Raw genomic sequence first — 17,765 nt, 5'->3', positions numbered from 1 at the left:
TCCTCCCCGGCCACGCCCACCCCCCTCCCTCCCACCCCGGGCCACGCCTCCCCCGGGTGCCAGGTGGTGCCCCGGGCCACGCCCCCTCCTCCCCCGGGCCACGCCCCCTCCTCCCCCCGGGCCACGCCCCCTCCCTCCCCCCGGGCCACGCCCCCTCCTCCCCCCGGGCCACGCCCCCTCCCCCCCCCGGCCACGCCCCCCTCCTCCCCCCCGGGCCACGCCCCCTCCCCCCCGGGCCACGCCCCCTCCCCCCCCCGGGCCACGCCCCCTCCCCCCCCGGCCACGCCCCCCTCCTCCCCCCGGGCCACGCCCCCTCCCCAGGCCACGCCCCCCCTCCTGGAACTGCATTTAATTGCCCTGGGTGGAGGGGGGAGGTGATGTTAATTAGAACTGAGCAGCGTTAATTAAGCCTCAGGTCAATTAATTCCTGCCTCACAGCAGCTAATTACTCCCCCAGGTCCAGGTTAATTAATTGCACCGCTAATTACCCCCCCCCGGTGTAATTAACTCCCCCGCCTCAGCTGAGTTTTCCCCTTTTAGCACGCAAACGAGCCCCCCACCCCGGCGGTAATTAATTATGCAGAGCGGCTTAATTACCCGCCCCAAGCGCTAATTACCCCCCCAGGAGTGTTAATTAGCGGTGGCTCGTTAGGCGGTACTCACGGTAGCCCATGCCCTGCAGGAAGTACTTGAAGGCCTCGGTGAGCTTGGCCGGCTGCGCGGGTGGGGCCGTGACCTCCGACCCCTCCCCGGTGACCTCTGACCCCTGGCTGACCTCTGACCTCGCGACCCCGGTAAGGCCCGGTCGTCCCCCCCCAGCAGTCCTCTGACCCCCCGTGACCTCTGACCCTCTGTGACCCATGACCTCTGACCCCATGACCTCTGACCCTGTGTGACCCCATGGGGGGTGTCATGTGACCTCAGAGGAGGCCCGGTGACATCACAGGAGGCCCGGTGACATCACCAGTGACGTCACTCACCATGGCGTCCTTGTGGGGGGAGTTGTCGCCCACCACCAGCAGCACCGGGCAGCTGGGGGGGCAAAGGTCAGGGGTCGCGGGGGGGTCACGGGGGTCACGTGGGGTCACGGGGGTCACGTGGGGTCGTGGGGTCAGGGGTCACTCACCGCAGGCTGTTGGCCCCGCTGCGCTGCAGGCCCAGGTCCCCGCGGCTGCAAGGGGGGGTGTCCCAGTTCATCCTAGTGCCTCCCAGTTTGATCCCAGTTCCCCCTATTTTCTCCCCAGTTCCCTCCCAGTTCTCTCCCAGTCCCTCCCAGTTCCCTTCCAGTTCCCTTCAGCTCAATCCCAGTTGCTCCCAGTCCCTCCCAGCCCCCCGGTACCCCCCCAGCTCCATCCCAGTTCAATCCCAATTCCTCCCAGTTTGATCCCAGTTTCCCCAGTACCCTCCCACTCCATCCCAGTCTGATCCCAGTGCCCCAAATCCCATCCCAGACCCCCCCCAGTCCCCTCCCAGTCCCTCCCAGCCCCCCCAGTTCCATCCCAGTCCCCCCCGGTTCAATCCAGTTCAATCCCAGTGCTCCTAGCCCAATCGCAGTCCCTCCCAGCCCCCCCAGTTCCATCCCAGTCCCCCCCGGTTCAATCCCAGTTCAATCCCAGTGCTCCTAGCCCAATCACAGTCCCTCCCAGCCCCCCCAGTTCCATCCCAGTCCCCCCCCGGTTCAATCCCAGTTCAGTCCCAGTCCTCCTAGCCGAGTCCCAGTCCCTCCCAGTTCCCTCCCAATCCCCCCCGGTTCAATCCCAGTTCAATCCCAGTCCCCCCCAGTCCCCTCGCAGTCCCCCCCAGTCCCCTCGCAGTCCCCTGCCAGTCCCCCCCCCAGTCCCCCCCAGTCCCCCCCCAGTCCCCACCAGTCCCCCCAGTTCCATCCCAGTCCCCCCCCGGTTCAATCCCAGTGCTCCTAGCCCAGTCCCAGTCCCCCCCCAGTTCCCTCCCAGTCCCCCCCGGTTCAATCCCAGTTCAATCCCAGTTCGATGCCAGTCCTCCTAGCCCAATCCCAGTCCCTCCCAGCCCCTCCCAGCCCCCCCAGTTCCCTCCCAGTCCGCCCCGGTTCAATCCCAGTTCAGTCCCAGTCCCCCCCCAGTCCCCCCCCAGTCCCTCCCAGTCCCCCGCAGTCCCCCGCAGTCCCCTCGCAGTCCCCTCCCAGTCCCCACCAGTTCCATTCCAGCCCTCCCAGTTCCCTCCCAGTTCAATCCCAGCTCGATCCCAGTGCTCCGAGGGCAGTCCCAGTGCCCCGCAGCCCCCGCCGCAGCGCCCCCAGTTTTGCCCAGTACCTGTTGTACATGGCCCAGAGCAGGGGGGCGTTGGGCGCCGCCCCCAGCCCGCCGCCGGGCCTGCTGCACCGGGGGAGGGGCGGCCGCCAGCTCCTCCTGCGGCCCGCGCGTCACAGCCCCGCCCCCGCCCCGCCCCCGTGTCACAGCCCCGCCCCCGCCCCGCCCCTGCCCCGCCCCCATGTCACAGCCCGCCCCTGCCCCGCCCCCGTGTCACAGCCCCGCCCCTGCCCCGCCCCCATGTCACAGCCCTGCCCCCGCCCCGCCCCCACCCTGTGACCCACAAGTGACCCTCCCCCAACCCTTAACTGAGCTCCCTGACCCACAAGTGCCCCCCCCGACCCACAAGTGGCCCTTGGGGCCTCCAGGTGGACTCTGGGCCCCCCAAGTGCCCCCCACAGGCCCCCCGAGTGCCCCCAGGCCCCCCAAGTGCCCCTTGAGGGCCCCCAAAACTGACCCCCAGGACCCACAAGTGGCCCTCCCCAGACCCCCAAGCGCCCCCCGGACCCCACAAGTGGCCCCCCACGGGACCCCCAAGTGCCCCCCCGCCCGACCTGCGTGAAGAGGTGCGCCAGGATGAGCTCGCTGCTGGAGGACGTCAGGCCCGACAGCTGGGGGGGCACCCGTGGGACCCACGGCGACCCACGGCGACCCCACCGCGACCCACGGCGACCCACCGCCGCCCACCGCGACCCACGGCGAACTACAGCAACCCACCACGACCCCACAGCGACCCACCGGCACCCACAGACACCCACAGACACCGTAGGGACCCACCGCGACCCACAGCGACCCACAGACACCGTAGGGACCCACAGCGACCCACAGCGACCCACGGCGACCCACAGACACCCACAGACACGGTAGGGACCCACAGCGACCCACAGACACCGTAGGGACCCACCGCGACCCACAGCGACCCACAGCGACCCACAGACACCGTAGGGACCCACCGCGACCCACAGCGACCCACAGCGACCCACAGACACCGTAGGGACCCACAGCGGCCCACAGCGACCCACGGCGACCCACAGACACCGTAGGGACCCACAGCGACCCACAGACACCGTAGGGACCCACAGCGACCCACAGCGACTAGTAGGGACCCACCGCGACCCACAGCGACCCACAGACACCGTAGGGACCCACAGCCACCCACAGACACCGTAGGGACCCACAGTGACCCACGGCCGCCCACCGCCACCCACAGCGACCCACGGCGACCCATAGGGACCCACAGTGAGCCACACGCGACCCCAAGCGACCCACAGCGCCGCGGGGGCCAGCAGCAGGGAACCCCCCCCAAACCCCGCCCCCTTCTGCCCCACCCCTCTCCCCATTAGCCCTCCCCAACCCGCCGGCCCCGCCCACCTTGTGCGCCACCCAATCCACCCAGCCCTTGGCGCGGGGGGTTGATGTTGATCAGCACCAGCCCCTCCACCGCCTCGGGGTGCAGCAGCTGTGGGGCAGGGCCAGACCCATAGCGCCCCACGGCCACGCCCTCCCACCCCATAGCGACCCCCCAGCCCCATAGTGACCCCCCCAGCCCCACAGCCACGCCCCCCGAGAGCCCCCAGCGACCCACAAGTGCCAAACCAAGAGACCCCACTAACCTCCTCCAGCCCCATAGCGCCCCACGGCCACGCCCCCCAGCCCCATAGCGACCCCCCAGCCCCATAGCGACTCCCCAGCCCCATAGCGACGCCCCCCTGCCCCATAGTGACCCCCCAGCCCCACAGCCGAGCCCCCAACCCCCCAGCGACCCACAAGTGCCCAGAGACCCCACTAACCTTCTCCAGCCCCATAGCGCCCCACGGCCACGCCCCCCCGCCCATAGCGACCCCCCAGCCCCATAGCGAACCCCCTGCCCCATAGCGATGCCCCCCGACAGCCCACAACCCCCTAGCGACCCACAAGTGCCCAACCAAGAGACCCCACTAACTTCCTCCAGCCCCATAGCGCCCCATGGCCATGCCCCCCTGCCCCATAGCGACCCCCCCTGCCCCATAGCGACCCCCCAGCCCCACAGCCACGCCCCCCGAGAGCCCCCAGCGACCCACAAGTACCCAACCAAGAGACCCCACTAACCTCCTCCAGCCCCATAGCGCCCCACGGCCATGCCCCCCCCGCCCCATAGCGACCCCCCCAGCCCCATAGCGACCCCCCAGCCCCATAGCCAAGCCCCCAACCCCCCAGCGACCCACAAGTGCCCAGAGACCCCACTAACCTCCTCCAGCCCCATAGCGCCCCACGGCCATGCCCCCCCCGCCCCATAGCGACCCCCCCAGCCCCATAGCGACCCCCCAGCCCCATAGCCAAGCCCCAACCCCCCAGCGACCCACAAGTGCCCAGAGACCCCACTAACCTCCTCCAGCCCCATAGCGCCCCACGGCCATGCCCCCCTGCCCCATAGCGACCCCCCAGCCCCATAGCGACCCCCCTGCCCCATAGCGACCCCCCCAGCCCCACAGCCACGCCCCCAGCCCCACAGAACCTCCCCCGAGATTCCCGCAGCCCTGCATTCCCCCAAATCTGCCCCCCACCCTGCCCCACGCCCCGCCCCACGCCCCGCCCCACATCTCACCCCAAATTTAGCCAGGACGAAGGCGCCGGCGCCCACCCCGATGCCCACGACGCTGGCGATGCTGGGGGGGTGGGCGGGGTCAGGCCGGTGCTGGCCCCGCCCCCCCGTCCCGTCCCGCTACGGGTCAGGGGCCCCCCTCCCCGCCCCACAGCGCCGTGGGGCGCCCCCCCGCCCACTCACTTGAGGTGCCGGAGGACGCAGGGGACGATTTCGGCCAGTTGCTCCAGGGAGGGGTACTGGTACCTGCGGGGGAGGGGCGGGGGGCGGGGGGGGGAGGGGCGACGGGGGGAGGGGCAAGGGGTCAATCGGGGGTCGAGGTGGGGGGAGGGCAGGCGAGGGGACCAATGAGGTGAAGCGATGGCGGTTGGGGGGGGGGAGGGGTGCGTAGGGTGATGCTGCGATGTGATGGCGGTCGAGGTGGGGGGGACAGGGGGGCGGGGGGTCAACTGGGGGGGGGGGGAGGGGTGGGGGGGTCAACAGAGAGACGACAGGGTCAACTGGGGGTTAATGGGGGCAACTGGGGGTTAGTGGGGGGCAACTGGGGGTTAATGGGGGTCAGTGGGGTCAACTGGGGGTTAATGGGGGCAACTGGGGGTTAGTGGGGGGCAACTGGGGGTTAATGGGGGGTCAGTGGGGTCAACTGGGGGTTAATGGGGGCAACTGGGGGTTAATGGGGGTCAACTGGGGGTTAGTGGGGGGCAACTGGGGGTTAATGGGGGTCAGTGGGGTCAACGGGGGTTAATGGGGGTCAACTGGGGGTTAATGGGGGTCAACGGGGGGCTTATGGGGGGCAACTGGGGGTTAATGGGGGAAACTGGGGGTCAATGGGGGGCAACTGGGGGTCAATGGGGGCAACTGGGGGTTAATGGGGGTCAACAGGGGGTCAACTGGGGGTTAATGGGGGCAACTGGGGGTTAATGGGGGTCAATGGGGGGCAACTGGGGGTTAATGGGGGCAACTGGGGGTTAATGGGAAGCAACTGGGGGTCAATGGGGGCAACTGGGGGTTAATGGGGGTCAACAGGGGGTTAACTGGGGGTTAATGGGGGTCAGTGGGGTCAACTGGGGGTTAATGGGGGTCAACTGGGGGTTAATGGGGGTCAACGGGGGGTCAACTGGGGTTTAATGGGGGTCAACTGGGGGTTAATGGGGGTCAACGGGGGGTCAACTGGGGTTTAATGGGGGTCAACTGGGGGTTAATGGGGGTCAACTGGGGGTTAATGGGGTCAATGGGGGGTCAATGGGGGTCAACTGGGGGTTAATGGGGGTCAACTGGGTGTTAATGGGGGCAACCAGGTGTTACTGGGGGTCACTGGGGGTTAATGGGGGTCAACTGGGGGTTAATGGGGGTTAACAGGCGTCAATGGGGGTCAACTGGGGGTTAATGGGTGCAACTGGGGGTTAATGTGGGGCAACTGGGCCTTAATGGGGGTCAACGGGGGTCAATGGGGGTCAACTGGGGGTTAATGCGGGCAACTGGGGATTAATGGGGGGTCAACGGGGGGTTAATGGGGGTCAGTGGGGTCAACTGGGGGTCACTGGGGGTCAATGGGGGGCAACGGGGGGTCAATGGGGGTCAACGGGGGGTCAATGGGGGTCAACTAGGGGTTAATGGGGGTCAACGAGGGGTTAATGGGGGCAACTGGGGGTTAATGGGGGTCAGTGGGGTCAACGGGGGGTCAATGGGGGTCAACAAGGGGTTAATGGGGGCAACTGGGGGTTAATGGGGGCAACTGGGGGTTAATGGGGGTCAGTGGGGGTTAATGGGGGTCAACGGGGGGTTAATGGGGGCAACTGGGGGTTAATGGGGGTCAGTGGGGTCAACGGGGGGTTAATGGGGGTCAATGGGGGTCAACTGGGGGTTAATGGGGGCAACTGGGGGTTAATGGGGGTCAGTGGGGTCAACTGGGGGTTAATGGGGGCAACTGGGGGGTTAATGGGGGTCACTGGGATCAACTGGGGGGGTCCGTGGGGTCAACTGGGGGGGCAGTGGGGTCAACCGGGTCGTCAGAGGGGTCAACGCAGTCAACTGGGAGTCACTGGGGTCAACTGGGGGGGCAGTGGGGTCAACAGGGGGGTCAGTGGGGTCAACCTGGGGGTCACTGGGGTCAACTGGGGGGGCAGTGGGGTCAACTGGGGGGGCAGTGGGGTCAACGCAGTCAACTGGGAGTCACTGGGGTCAACTGGGGGGAGCGGAAGAGGGGAGTGCAGACGCACCCCGGGGGGTAGGGCGGGGCGCCCACCTCCATGCCGGGGGGGTCGAGGTGGACGAGCAGGAAGTGGCTGGCGACCTCCCGCATCTCGGGGTGGGCGAAGAGCGGGGCGAAGCACGAGGCGTCTGCGGGGGAGGGGCGCGGCGGGAGAGGGGGAAGGGGGCGGGACTCACGCGTGTGGCCCACGTCCGGCAGCATCAGCAGGGCGGGGCGACCAGGGCGGGGTGCGCCCTCCAGCGCCACGTGAACAGGCCCCAACGGCGTCTCCAACACCGCCCCCTGCTGGCCGGGAGGACTGGACACCGGAACGGGGATTGGTCACCGCCACACCCCCCACAGGTTCGCCCCCAAAATCTCGCGATTTCCCCCAAGATTCCCACCTTTTGCCCGCCAAATCCCGCATTTTTGCCCCAAATTACCCCATTTCGCACCAAAATCCCCCATTTTGCCCCAAAATCTAACGATTCCCCCCAAATTCCCCCATTTTGCCCCCCAAATCTCGCACTTTTGCCCCAAATTCCCCCATTTCGCACCAAAATTCCCACATTTTTGCCCCAAATTCCCCCATTTCGCACCAAAATCCCACATTGTTGCCCCAAAATCCCGGAATTTCCCCCCAAATTCCCCCGTTTCGCCCCCAAATGCCGCATTTTTGCCCAAAACTCCCACATTTCACACCAAAATCCCACATTTTGCTCCCAAAATCCCCCATTTTTCGCCCAAATTCCAGCATTTTTGCCCCAAATCCCGCATTTTTGCCCCAAATTCCCCCATTTTTGCCCCAAATTCCCACATTTTGCCCCAAATTCCCCCATTTTGCCCCAAATTCCCCCATTTCGCACCAAAATCCCACATTTTGCACTCAAAATCCCGTGATTTCCCCCAAATTCCCCCGTTTCACCACCCAAATCCCACATTTTTGCCCCAAATTCCCCCATTTCGCACCAAAATTCCCACATTTTGCCCCAAATTCCTGCATTTCACACCAAAAGCCCACATTTTGCCCACAAAATCCCCCATTTTTCCCCCAAATTCCCACATTTCGCACCAAAATCCCACATTTTGCCCCCCAAGTCCCACATTTTTGCCCCAAATTCCTACATTTCACACCAAAATCCCACATTTTGCCCCCAAATCCCCCATTTTTTCCCCAAATTCCCGCATTTCGCACCAAAATCCCACATTTTGCTCGCAAAATCCTGTGATTTCCCCAAATTCCCCCATTTTGCCCCCCAAATCCCGCATTTTTGCCCCAAATTCCCGCATTTTTGCACCAAATTCCCACATTTTACACCAAAATTCCCACATTTTGCCCCAAATTCCCACATTTCACACCAAAAGCCCACATTTTGCCCCCAAAATCCCACAATTTCCCCCCAAATTCCCCCATTTTGCCCCAAAATCTCCCATTTTTGCCCCAAATTCCCGCATTTTACACCAAAATCCCACATTTTGCCCCCAAAATTCCGCATTTTAGCCCCAAATTCCCACATTTCACACCAAAATCCGACATTTTGCCCCCCAAATCCTGCGATTTCCCCCAAATTCCCCCATTTTCCCCCAAAATCCCGCATTTTTGCCCCAAATTCCCGCATTTTTGCCCCAAATTCCCCCATTTCGCACCAAAATTCCCACATTTTGCCCCAATTTCCCCATTTCGCACCAAAATCCCACATTTTGCCCCCAAAATCCAGCATTTTACACCAAAATCCCACATTTTGCCCCCAAAATCCCCCATTTTTGCCCCAAATTCCCCCATTTTGCCCCAAATCCCGCATTTTTGCCCCAAATTCCCACATTTTTCCCCCAAATTCCCGCATTTCGCACCAAAATCCCACATTTTGCTCCCAAAATCCTGTGATTTCCCCAAAATCCCCCATTTTTGCCCCAAATTCCCCCATTTTGCCCCAAATCCCGCATTTTTGCCCCAAATTTCCGCATTTTTGCCCCAAATTCCCACATTTTACACCAAAATTCCCAGATTTTGCCCAAAATTCCCACATTTCACACCAAAATCCCACATTGTTGCCCCCAAAATCCCGAAATTTCCCCCCAAATTCCCCCATTTTGCCCCCAAAATCTCACATTTTTGCCACAAATTCCCCCATTTCACCCCAAAATCCCACATTTTTGCCCCAAATTACCGCATTTCGCACCAAAATCCCACATTTTGCTCCCAAAATGCTGTGATTTCCCCAAATTCCCCCATTTTGCCCCAAATTCCCGCATTTTTGCCCCAAATTCCCGCATTTTTGCCCCAAATTCCCCCATTTCACACCAAAATCCCACATTTTGCCCCCAAAATCCCGCAATTTCCCCCCAAATTCCCCCATTTTGCCTCCAAAATCCCACATTTTTGCCCCAAATTCCCGCATTTTACACCAAAAGCCCATATTTTGCCCCCAAAATCCCCCATTTTTCCCCCAAATTCCCGCTTTTTTGCCCCAAATCCCGCATTTTTGCCCCAAATTCCCCCATTTCGCACCAAAATCCCACATTGTTGCCCCAAAATCCCGCGATTTCCCCCCAAATTCCCCCGTTTCGCCCCCAAATGCCGCATTTTTGCCCAAAATTCCCACATTTCACACCAAAAGCCCACATTTTGCCCCCAAAATCCCGCAATTTCCCCCCAAATTCCCCCATTTTGCCCCCAAAATCTCCCATTTTTGCCCCAAATTCCCCCATTTCGCACCAAAATCCCACATTTTGCCCCCCAAGTCCCACATTTTTGCCCCAAATTCCCACATTTCACACCAAAATCCCACATTTTGCCCCTAAATCCCCCATTTTTTTCCCCAAATTCCCGCATTTCGCACCAAAATCCCACATTTTGCTCCCAAAATCCTGTGATTTCCCCAAATTTACCCATTTTGCCACCCAAATCCTGCAATTTTGCCCCAAATTCTCGCATTTTTGCCCCAAATTCCCCCATTTCGCACCAAAATTCCCACATTTTGCCTTAAATTCCCCCATTTCGCACCAAAATCCCACATTGTTGCCCCAAAATCTAGCGATTTCCCTCCAAATTCCCCGGTTTCGCCCCCAAATGCCGCATTTTTGCCCAAAACTCCCACATTTCACACCAAAATCCAACATTTTGCTCCCAAAATGCTGTGATTTCCCCAAATTCCCCCATTTTGCCCCCCAAATCCCGCATTTTTGCCCCAAATTCCCCCATTTTCCACCATAATTCCCACATTTTGCCCCAAATTCCCCCATTTCGCACCAAAATCCCACATTGTTGCCCCAAAATCCCGCAATTTCCCCCCAAATTCCCCCATTTTGCCCCCAAATGCCGCATTTTTGCCCAAAATTCCCACATTTCACACCAAAATCCCACATTTTGCCGCCAAAATCCCGGGATTTCACCCCAAATTCCCACATTTTGCCCCCAAAATCCCCCATTCTTGCCCCAAATTCCCCCATTTTGCACCAAAATCCCACATTTTGCCCCCAAAATCCCGTGATTTCCCCCAAATTCCCCCGTTTCGCCCCCCAAATCCCGCATTTTTGCCCCAAATACCCGCATTTTTCCCCCAAATTCCCGCATTTCGCACCAAAATCCCACATTTTGCTCCCAAAATCCTGTGATTTCCCCAAAATCCCCCATTTTTGCCCCAAATTCCCCCATTTTGCCCCAAATCCCGCATTTTTGCCCCAAATTTCCGCATTTTTGCCCCAAATTCCCACATTTTACACCAAAATTCCCAGATTTTGCCCCAAATTCCCACATTTCACACCAAAATCCCACATTGTTGCCCCCAAAATCACACAATTTCCCCCCAAATTCCCCCATTTTGCCCCCAAAATCTCACATTTTTGCCACAAATTCTCCCATTTCACCCCAAAATCCCACATTTTTGCCCCAAATTACCGCATTTCGCACCAAAATCCCACATTTTGCTCCCAAAATGCTGTGATTTCCCCAAATTCCCCCATTTTGCCCCAAATTCCCGCATTTTTGCCCCAAATTCCCCCATTTCACACCAAAATCCCACATTTTGCCCCCAAAATCCCGCAATTTCCCCCCAAATTCCCCCATTTTGCCTCCAAAATCCCACATTTTTGCCCCAAATTCCCGCATTTTACACCAAAAGCCCATATTTTGCCCCCAAAATCCCCCATTTTTGCCCCAAATTCCCGCTTTTTTGCCCCAAATCCCGCATTTTTGCCCCAAATTCCCCCATTTCGCACCAAAATTCCCACATTTTGCCCCAAATTCCCCCATTTCGCAACAAAATCCCACATTGTTGCCCCAAAACCCGCGATTTCCCCCCAAATTCCCCCGTTTCGCCCCCAAATGCCGCATTTTTGCCCAAAACTCCCACATTTCACACCAAAATCCCACATTATGCCCCCCAAATCCCCCATTTTTCGCCCAAATTCCTGCATTTTTGCCCCAAATCCCGCTTTTTTGCCCCAATTTCCCCCATTTTTCACCAAAATCCCACATTTTGCCCCAAATTCCCGCATTTCGCACCAAAATCCCACATTTTGCCCCCGAAATCCCGGGATTTCACCCCAAATTCCCACAATTTGCCCCCAAAATCACACAATTTCCCCCCAAATTCCCCCTTTTTGCCCCCAAGATCCCACATTTTGCCCCCAAAATCCCGTGATTTCCCCCAAATTCCCCCGTTTCGCCCCCAAATGCCGCATTTTTGCCCAAAACTCCCACATTTCACACCAAAATCCCGCATTTTGCCCCCAAAATACCGCGATTCCCCCCCAAATTCCCCCATTTTGCCCCCCGAATTCCCACATTTTACACCAAAATCCCGCGATTCCCCCCAAATTCCCGCATTTCGCACCAAAATCCCACATTTTGCCCCCAAAATCCCGCAATTTCCCCCCAAATTCCCCCATTTTGCCCCCAAAATCCCACATTTTTGCCCCAAATTACCGCATTTTACACCAAAATCCCCCATTTTGCCCCCAAAATCCCACATTTTTCCACCAAATTCCCACATTTCGCACCAAAATCCCACATTTTGCTCCCAAAATGCTGTGATTTCCCCAAATTCCCCCATTTTGCCCCAAATTCCCGCATTTTTGCCCCAAATTCCCGCATTTTTGCCCCAAATTCCCCCATTTCACACCAAAATCCCACATTTTGCCCCCAAAATCCCGCAATTTCCCCCCAAATTCCCCCATTTTGCCCCCAAAATCCCACATTTTTCCCCCAAATTCCCGCTTTTTTGCCCCAAATCCCGCATTTTTGCCCCAAATTCCCCCATTTCGCACCAAAATTCCCACATTTTGCCCCAAATTCCCCCATTTCGCACCAAAATCCCACATTGTTGCCCCAAAATCCCGCGATTTCCCCCCAAATTCCCTCGTTTCGCCCCCAAATGCCGCATTTTTGCCCAAAACTCCCACATTTCACACCAAAATCCCACATTATGCCCCCCAAATCCCCCATTTTTCGCCCAAATTCCTGCATTTTTGCCCCAAATCCCGCTTTTTTGCCCCAATTTCCCCCATTTTTCACCAAAATCCCACATTTTGCCCCAAATTCCCGCATTTCGCACCAAAATCCCACATTTTGCCCCCGAAATCCCGGGATTTCACCCCAAATTCCCACAATTTGCCCCCAAAATCCCACAATTTCCCCCCAAATTCCCCGTTTTGCCCCCAAGATCCCACATTTTTGCCCCAAATTCCCACATTTTCCCCCCAAATTCCCGCATTTCGCACCAAAATCCCACATTTTGCTCCCAAAATCCTGTGATTTCCCCAAATTCCCCTATTTTGCCCCCCAAATCCCGCATTTTTGCCCCAAATTCCCCCATTTTCCACCATAATTCCCACATTTTGCCCCAAATTCCCCCATTTCGCACCAAAATCCCACATTTTGCCCCAATTTCCCCATTTCGCACCAAAATCCCACATTTTGCCCCCAAAATCCAGCATTTTACACCAAAATCCCACATTTTGCCCCCAAAATCCCCCATTTTTGCCCCAAATTCCCCCATTTTGCCCCAAATCCCGCATTTTTGCCCCAAATTCCCACATTTTTCCCCCAAATTCCCGCATTTCGCACCAAAATCCAACATTTTGCTCCCAAAATCCTGTGATTTCCCCAAAATCCCCCATTTTTGCCCCAAATTCCCCCATTTTGCCCCAATCCCGCATTTTTGCCCCAAATTCCCGCATTTTTGCCCCAAATTCCCACATTTTACACCAAAATTCCCACATTTTGCCCCAAATTCCCACATTTCACACCAAAATCCCACATTTTGCCCCCAAAATCCCGCAATTTCCCCCCAAATTCCCCCATTTTGCCCCCAAAATCTCACATTTTTGCCACAAATTCCCCCATTTCACCCCAAAATCCCACATTTTGCCCCCAAAATCCCGCAATTTCCCCCCAAATTCCCCCATTTTGCCCCCAAAATCCCACATTTTTGCCCCAAATTCCCGCATTTTACACCAAAATCCCGCATTTTTGCCCCAAATTCCTGCATTTCACACCAAAAGCCCACATTTTGCCCCAAATCCCCCATTTTTGCCCCAAATTCCCCCATTTCGCACCAAAATCCCACATTTTGCCCCCAAATCCCCCATTTTTTCCCCAAATTCCCCCATTTCGCACCAAAATCCCACATTTTGCTCCCAAAATCCTGTGATTTCCCCAAATTCCCCCATTTTGCCCCCCAAATCCTGCATTTTTGCCCCAAATTCCCGCATTTTTGCCCCAAATTCCCCCATTTCGCACCAAAATCCCACATTGTTGCCCCAAAATCCCGCGATTTCCCCCCAAATTCCCCCATTTTGCCCCCAAATGCCGCATTTTTGCCCAAAATTCCCACATTTCACACCAAAAGCCCACATTTTGCCCCCAAAATCCCGCAATTTCCCCCCAAATTCCCCCATTTTGCCCCCAAAATCTCCCATTTTTGCCCCAAATTCCCCCATTTCGCACCAAAATCCCACATTTTGCCCCCCAAGTCCCACATTTTTGCCCCAAATTCCCACATTTCACACCAAAATCCCACATTGTTGCCCCCAAAATCACACAATTTCCCCCCAAATTCCCCCATTTTGCCCCCAAAATCTCACATTTTTGCCCCCAAATTCCCCCATTTCACCCCAAAATCCCACATTTTTGCCCCAAATTACCGCATTTCGCACCAAAATCCCACATTTTGCTCCCAAAATGCTGTGATTTCCCCAAATTCCCCCATTTTGCCCCAAATTCCCGCATTTTTGCCCCAAATTCCCCCATTTCACACCAAAATCCCACATTTTGCCCCCAAAATCCCGCAATTTCCCCCCAAATTCCCCCATTTTGCCTCCAAAATCCCACATTTTTGCCCCAAATTCCCGCATTTTACACCAAAAGCCCATATTTTGCCCCCAAAATCCCCCATTTTTCCCCCAAATTCCCGCTTTTTTGCCCCAAATCCCGCATTTTTGCCCCAAATTCCCCCATTTCGCACCAAAATTCCCACATTTTGCCCCAAATTCCCCCATTTCGCAACAAAATCCCACATTGTTGCCCCAAAACCCGCGATTTCCCCCCAAATTCCCCCGTTTCGCCCCCAAATGCCGCATTTTTGCCCAAAACTCCCACATTTCACACCAAAATCCCACATTATGCCCCCCAAATCCCCCATTTTTCGCCCAAATTCCTGCATTTTTGCCCCAAATCCCGCTTTTTTGCCCCAATTTCCCCCATTTTTCACCAAAATCCCACATTTTGCCCCAAATTCCCGCATTTCGCACCAAAATCCCACATTTTGCCCCCGAAATCCCGGGATTTCACCCCAAATTCCCACAATTTGCCCCCAAAATCACACAATTTCCCCCCAAATTCCCCCTTTTTGCCCCCAAGATCCCACATTTTGCCCCCAAAATCCCGTGATTTCCCCCAAATTCCCCCGTTTCGCCCCCAAATGCCGCATTTTTGCCCAAAACTCCCACATTTCACACCAAAATCCCGCATTTTGCCCCCAAAATACCGCGATTCCCCCCCAAATTCCCCCATTTTGCCCCCCGAATTCCCACATTTTACACCAAAATCCCGCGATTCCCCCCAAATTCCCGCATTTCGCACCAAAATCCCACATTTTGCTCCCAAAATCCTGTGATTTCCCCAAATTCCCCCATTTTGCCCCAAAATCCCGCATTTTTGCCCCAAATTCCCCCATTTCACACCAAAATCCCACATTTTGCCCCCAAAATCTTGCAATTTCCCCCCAAATTCCCCCATTTTGCCCCCAAAATCCCACATTTTTGCCCCAAATTCCCGCATTTTACACCAAAATCCCACATTTTGCCCCCAAAAGCCCCCATTTTTCCCCCAAATTCCCGGTTTTTTGCCCCAAATCCCACATTTTTGCCCCAAATTCCCGCATTTCGCACCAAAATTCCCACATTTTGCCCCAAATTCCCCCATTTCGCACCAAAATTCCCACAGTTGCCACAAAATCCCGCGATTTCCCCCCAGATTCCCCCGTTTTGCCCCCAAATGCCGCATTTTTGCCCCAAACTCCCACATTTCACACCAAAAACCCACATTTTGCCCCCAAAATCCCGGGATTTCACCCCAAATTCCCACATTTTGCCCCCAAAATCCCCCATTCTTGCCCTAAATTCCCCCATTTTGCACCAAAATCCCACATTTTTGCCCCCAAAATCCCGTGATTTCCCCCAAATTCCCCCGTTTCGGCCCCCAAATCCCCCATTTTTGCCCCAAATTCCCGCATTTCACACCAAAAGACCACATTTTGCCCCAAAATCCAGGAATTTCCCCCCAAATTCCCCAATTTTGACCCCCAAATCTCTCATTTTTGCCCCAAATTCCCCCATTTTCCACCATAATTCCCACATTTTTGCCCAAATTTCCCCCATTTCACACCAAAATCCCACATTTTGCCCCCAAAATCCCCCATTTTTGCCCCAAATTCCCGCATTTTAGCCCCAAATCCCGCTTTTTTGCCCCAAATTCCCACATTTCGCACCAAAATTCCCACATTTTGCCCCAAATCCCCCCATTTCACACCAAAATCCCACATTTTGCCCCCAAAATCCCGCAATTTCCCCCCAAATTCCCCCATTTTGCCCCCAAAATCCCACATTTTTGCCCCAAATTACCGCATTTTACACCAAAATCCCCCATTGTGCCGCCAAAATCCCACATTTTTCCACCAAATTCCCGCATTTCGCACCAAAATCCCACATTTTGCTCCCAAAATGCTGTGATTTCCCCAAATTCCCCCATTTTGCCCCAAATTCCCGCATTTTTGCCCCAAATTCCCGCATTTTTGCCCCAAATTCCCCCATTTCACACCAAAATCCCACATTTTGCCCCCAAAATCCCGCAATTTCCCCCCAAATTCCCCCATTTTGCCCCCAAAATCCCACATTTTTCCCCCAAATTCCCGCTTTTTTGCCCCAAATCCCGCATTTTTGCCCCAAATTCCCCCATTTCGCACCAAAATTCCCACATTTTGCCCCAAATTCCCCCATTTCGTACCAAAATCCCACATTGTTGCCCCAAAATCCCGCGATTTCCCCCCAAATTCCCTCGTTTCGCCCCCAAATGCCGCATTTTTGCCCAAAACTCCCACATTTCACACCAAAATCCCACATTATGCCCCCCAAATCCCCCATTTTTCGCCCAAATTCCTGCATTTTTGCCCCAAATCCCGCTTTTTTGCCCCAATTTCCCCCATTTTTCACCAAAATCCCACATTTTGCCCCAAATTCCCGCATTTCGCACCAAAATCCCACATTTTGCCCCCGAAATCCCGGGATTTCACCCCAAATTCCCACAATTTGCCCCCAAAATCCCACAATTTCCCCCCAAATTCCCCGTTTTGCCCCCAAGATCCCACATTTTTGCCCCAAATTCCCACATTTTCCCCCCAAATTCCCGCATTTCGCACCAAAATCCCACATTTTGCTCCCAAAATCCTGTGATTTCCCCAAATTCCCCTATTTTGCCCCCCAAATCCCGCATTTTTGCCCCAAATTCCCCCATTTTCCACCATAATTCCCACATTTTGCCCCAAATTCCCCCATTTCGCACCAAAATCCCACATTTTGCCCCAATTTCCCCATTTCGCACCAAAATCCCACATTTTGCCCCCAAAATCCAGCATTTTACACCAAAATCCCACATTTTGCCCCCAAAATCCCCCATTTTTGCCCCAAATTCCCCCATTTTGCCCCAAATCCCGCATTTTTGCCCCAAATTCCCACATTTTTCCCCCAAATTCCCGCATTTCGCACCAAAATCCCACATTTTGCTCCCAAAATCCTGTGATTTCCCCAAAATCCCCCATTTTTGCCCCAAATTCCCCCATTTTGCCCCAATCCCGCATTTTTGCCCCAAATTCCCGCATTTTTGCCCCAAATTCCCACATTTTACACCAAAATTCCCACATTTTGCCCCAAATTCCCACATTTCACACCAAAATCCCACATTTTGCCCCCAAAATCCCGCAATTTCCCCCCAAATTCCCCCATTTTGCCCCCAAAATCTCACATTTTTGCCACAAATTCCCCCATTTCACCCCAAAATCCCACATTTTGCCCCCAAAATCCCGCAATTTCCCCCCAAATTCCCCCATTTTGCCCCCAAAATCCCACATTTTTGCCCCAAATTCCCGCATTTTACACCAAAATCCCGCATTTTTGCCCCAAATTCCTGCATTTCACACCAAAAGCCCACATT

General features: G+C 56.2%; 1 protein-coding gene across 1 annotated transcript in view; it reads right to left on the bottom strand.

The window, feature by feature from the left end:
* Nucleotides 1-663: 663 nt before the first annotated feature.
* The window catches only part of LOC147597856 (protein NDRG2-like), a gene marked incomplete at its 3' end in the record, with an annotated part of 100,024 nt that continues 82,922 nt past the window's right edge, over nucleotides 664-17,765 (bottom strand). Inside the window, exons 2-11 of the mRNA XM_086766655.1 lie at nucleotides 7,255-7,376; nucleotides 7,086-7,206; nucleotides 5,050-5,112; nucleotides 4,870-4,930; nucleotides 3,657-3,744; nucleotides 2,840-2,896; nucleotides 2,289-2,384; nucleotides 1,127-1,171; nucleotides 981-1,032; nucleotides 664-782 (exon numbers count right to left, since the gene is read on the bottom strand). Of these exons, the coding sequence (XP_086622781.1) occupies nucleotides 664-782; nucleotides 981-1,032; nucleotides 1,127-1,171; nucleotides 2,289-2,384; nucleotides 2,840-2,896; nucleotides 3,657-3,744; nucleotides 4,870-4,930; nucleotides 5,050-5,112; nucleotides 7,086-7,206; nucleotides 7,255-7,376 (824 nt within the window). The remainder of the gene's footprint in view (nucleotides 783-980; nucleotides 1,033-1,126; nucleotides 1,172-2,288; nucleotides 2,385-2,839; nucleotides 2,897-3,656; nucleotides 3,745-4,869; nucleotides 4,931-5,049; nucleotides 5,113-7,085; nucleotides 7,207-7,254; nucleotides 7,377-17,765) is intronic.

Source organism: Chlamydotis macqueenii, chromosome 25 (genome assembly GCF_036417535.1).
Source record: "Chlamydotis macqueenii isolate bChlMac1 chromosome 25, bChlMac1.mat, whole genome shotgun sequence".
Taxonomy (NCBI): Eukaryota; Metazoa; Chordata; class Aves; order Otidiformes; family Otididae; genus Chlamydotis; species Chlamydotis macqueenii.
This window is presented reverse-complemented; position numbering and strand designations above follow the sequence as displayed.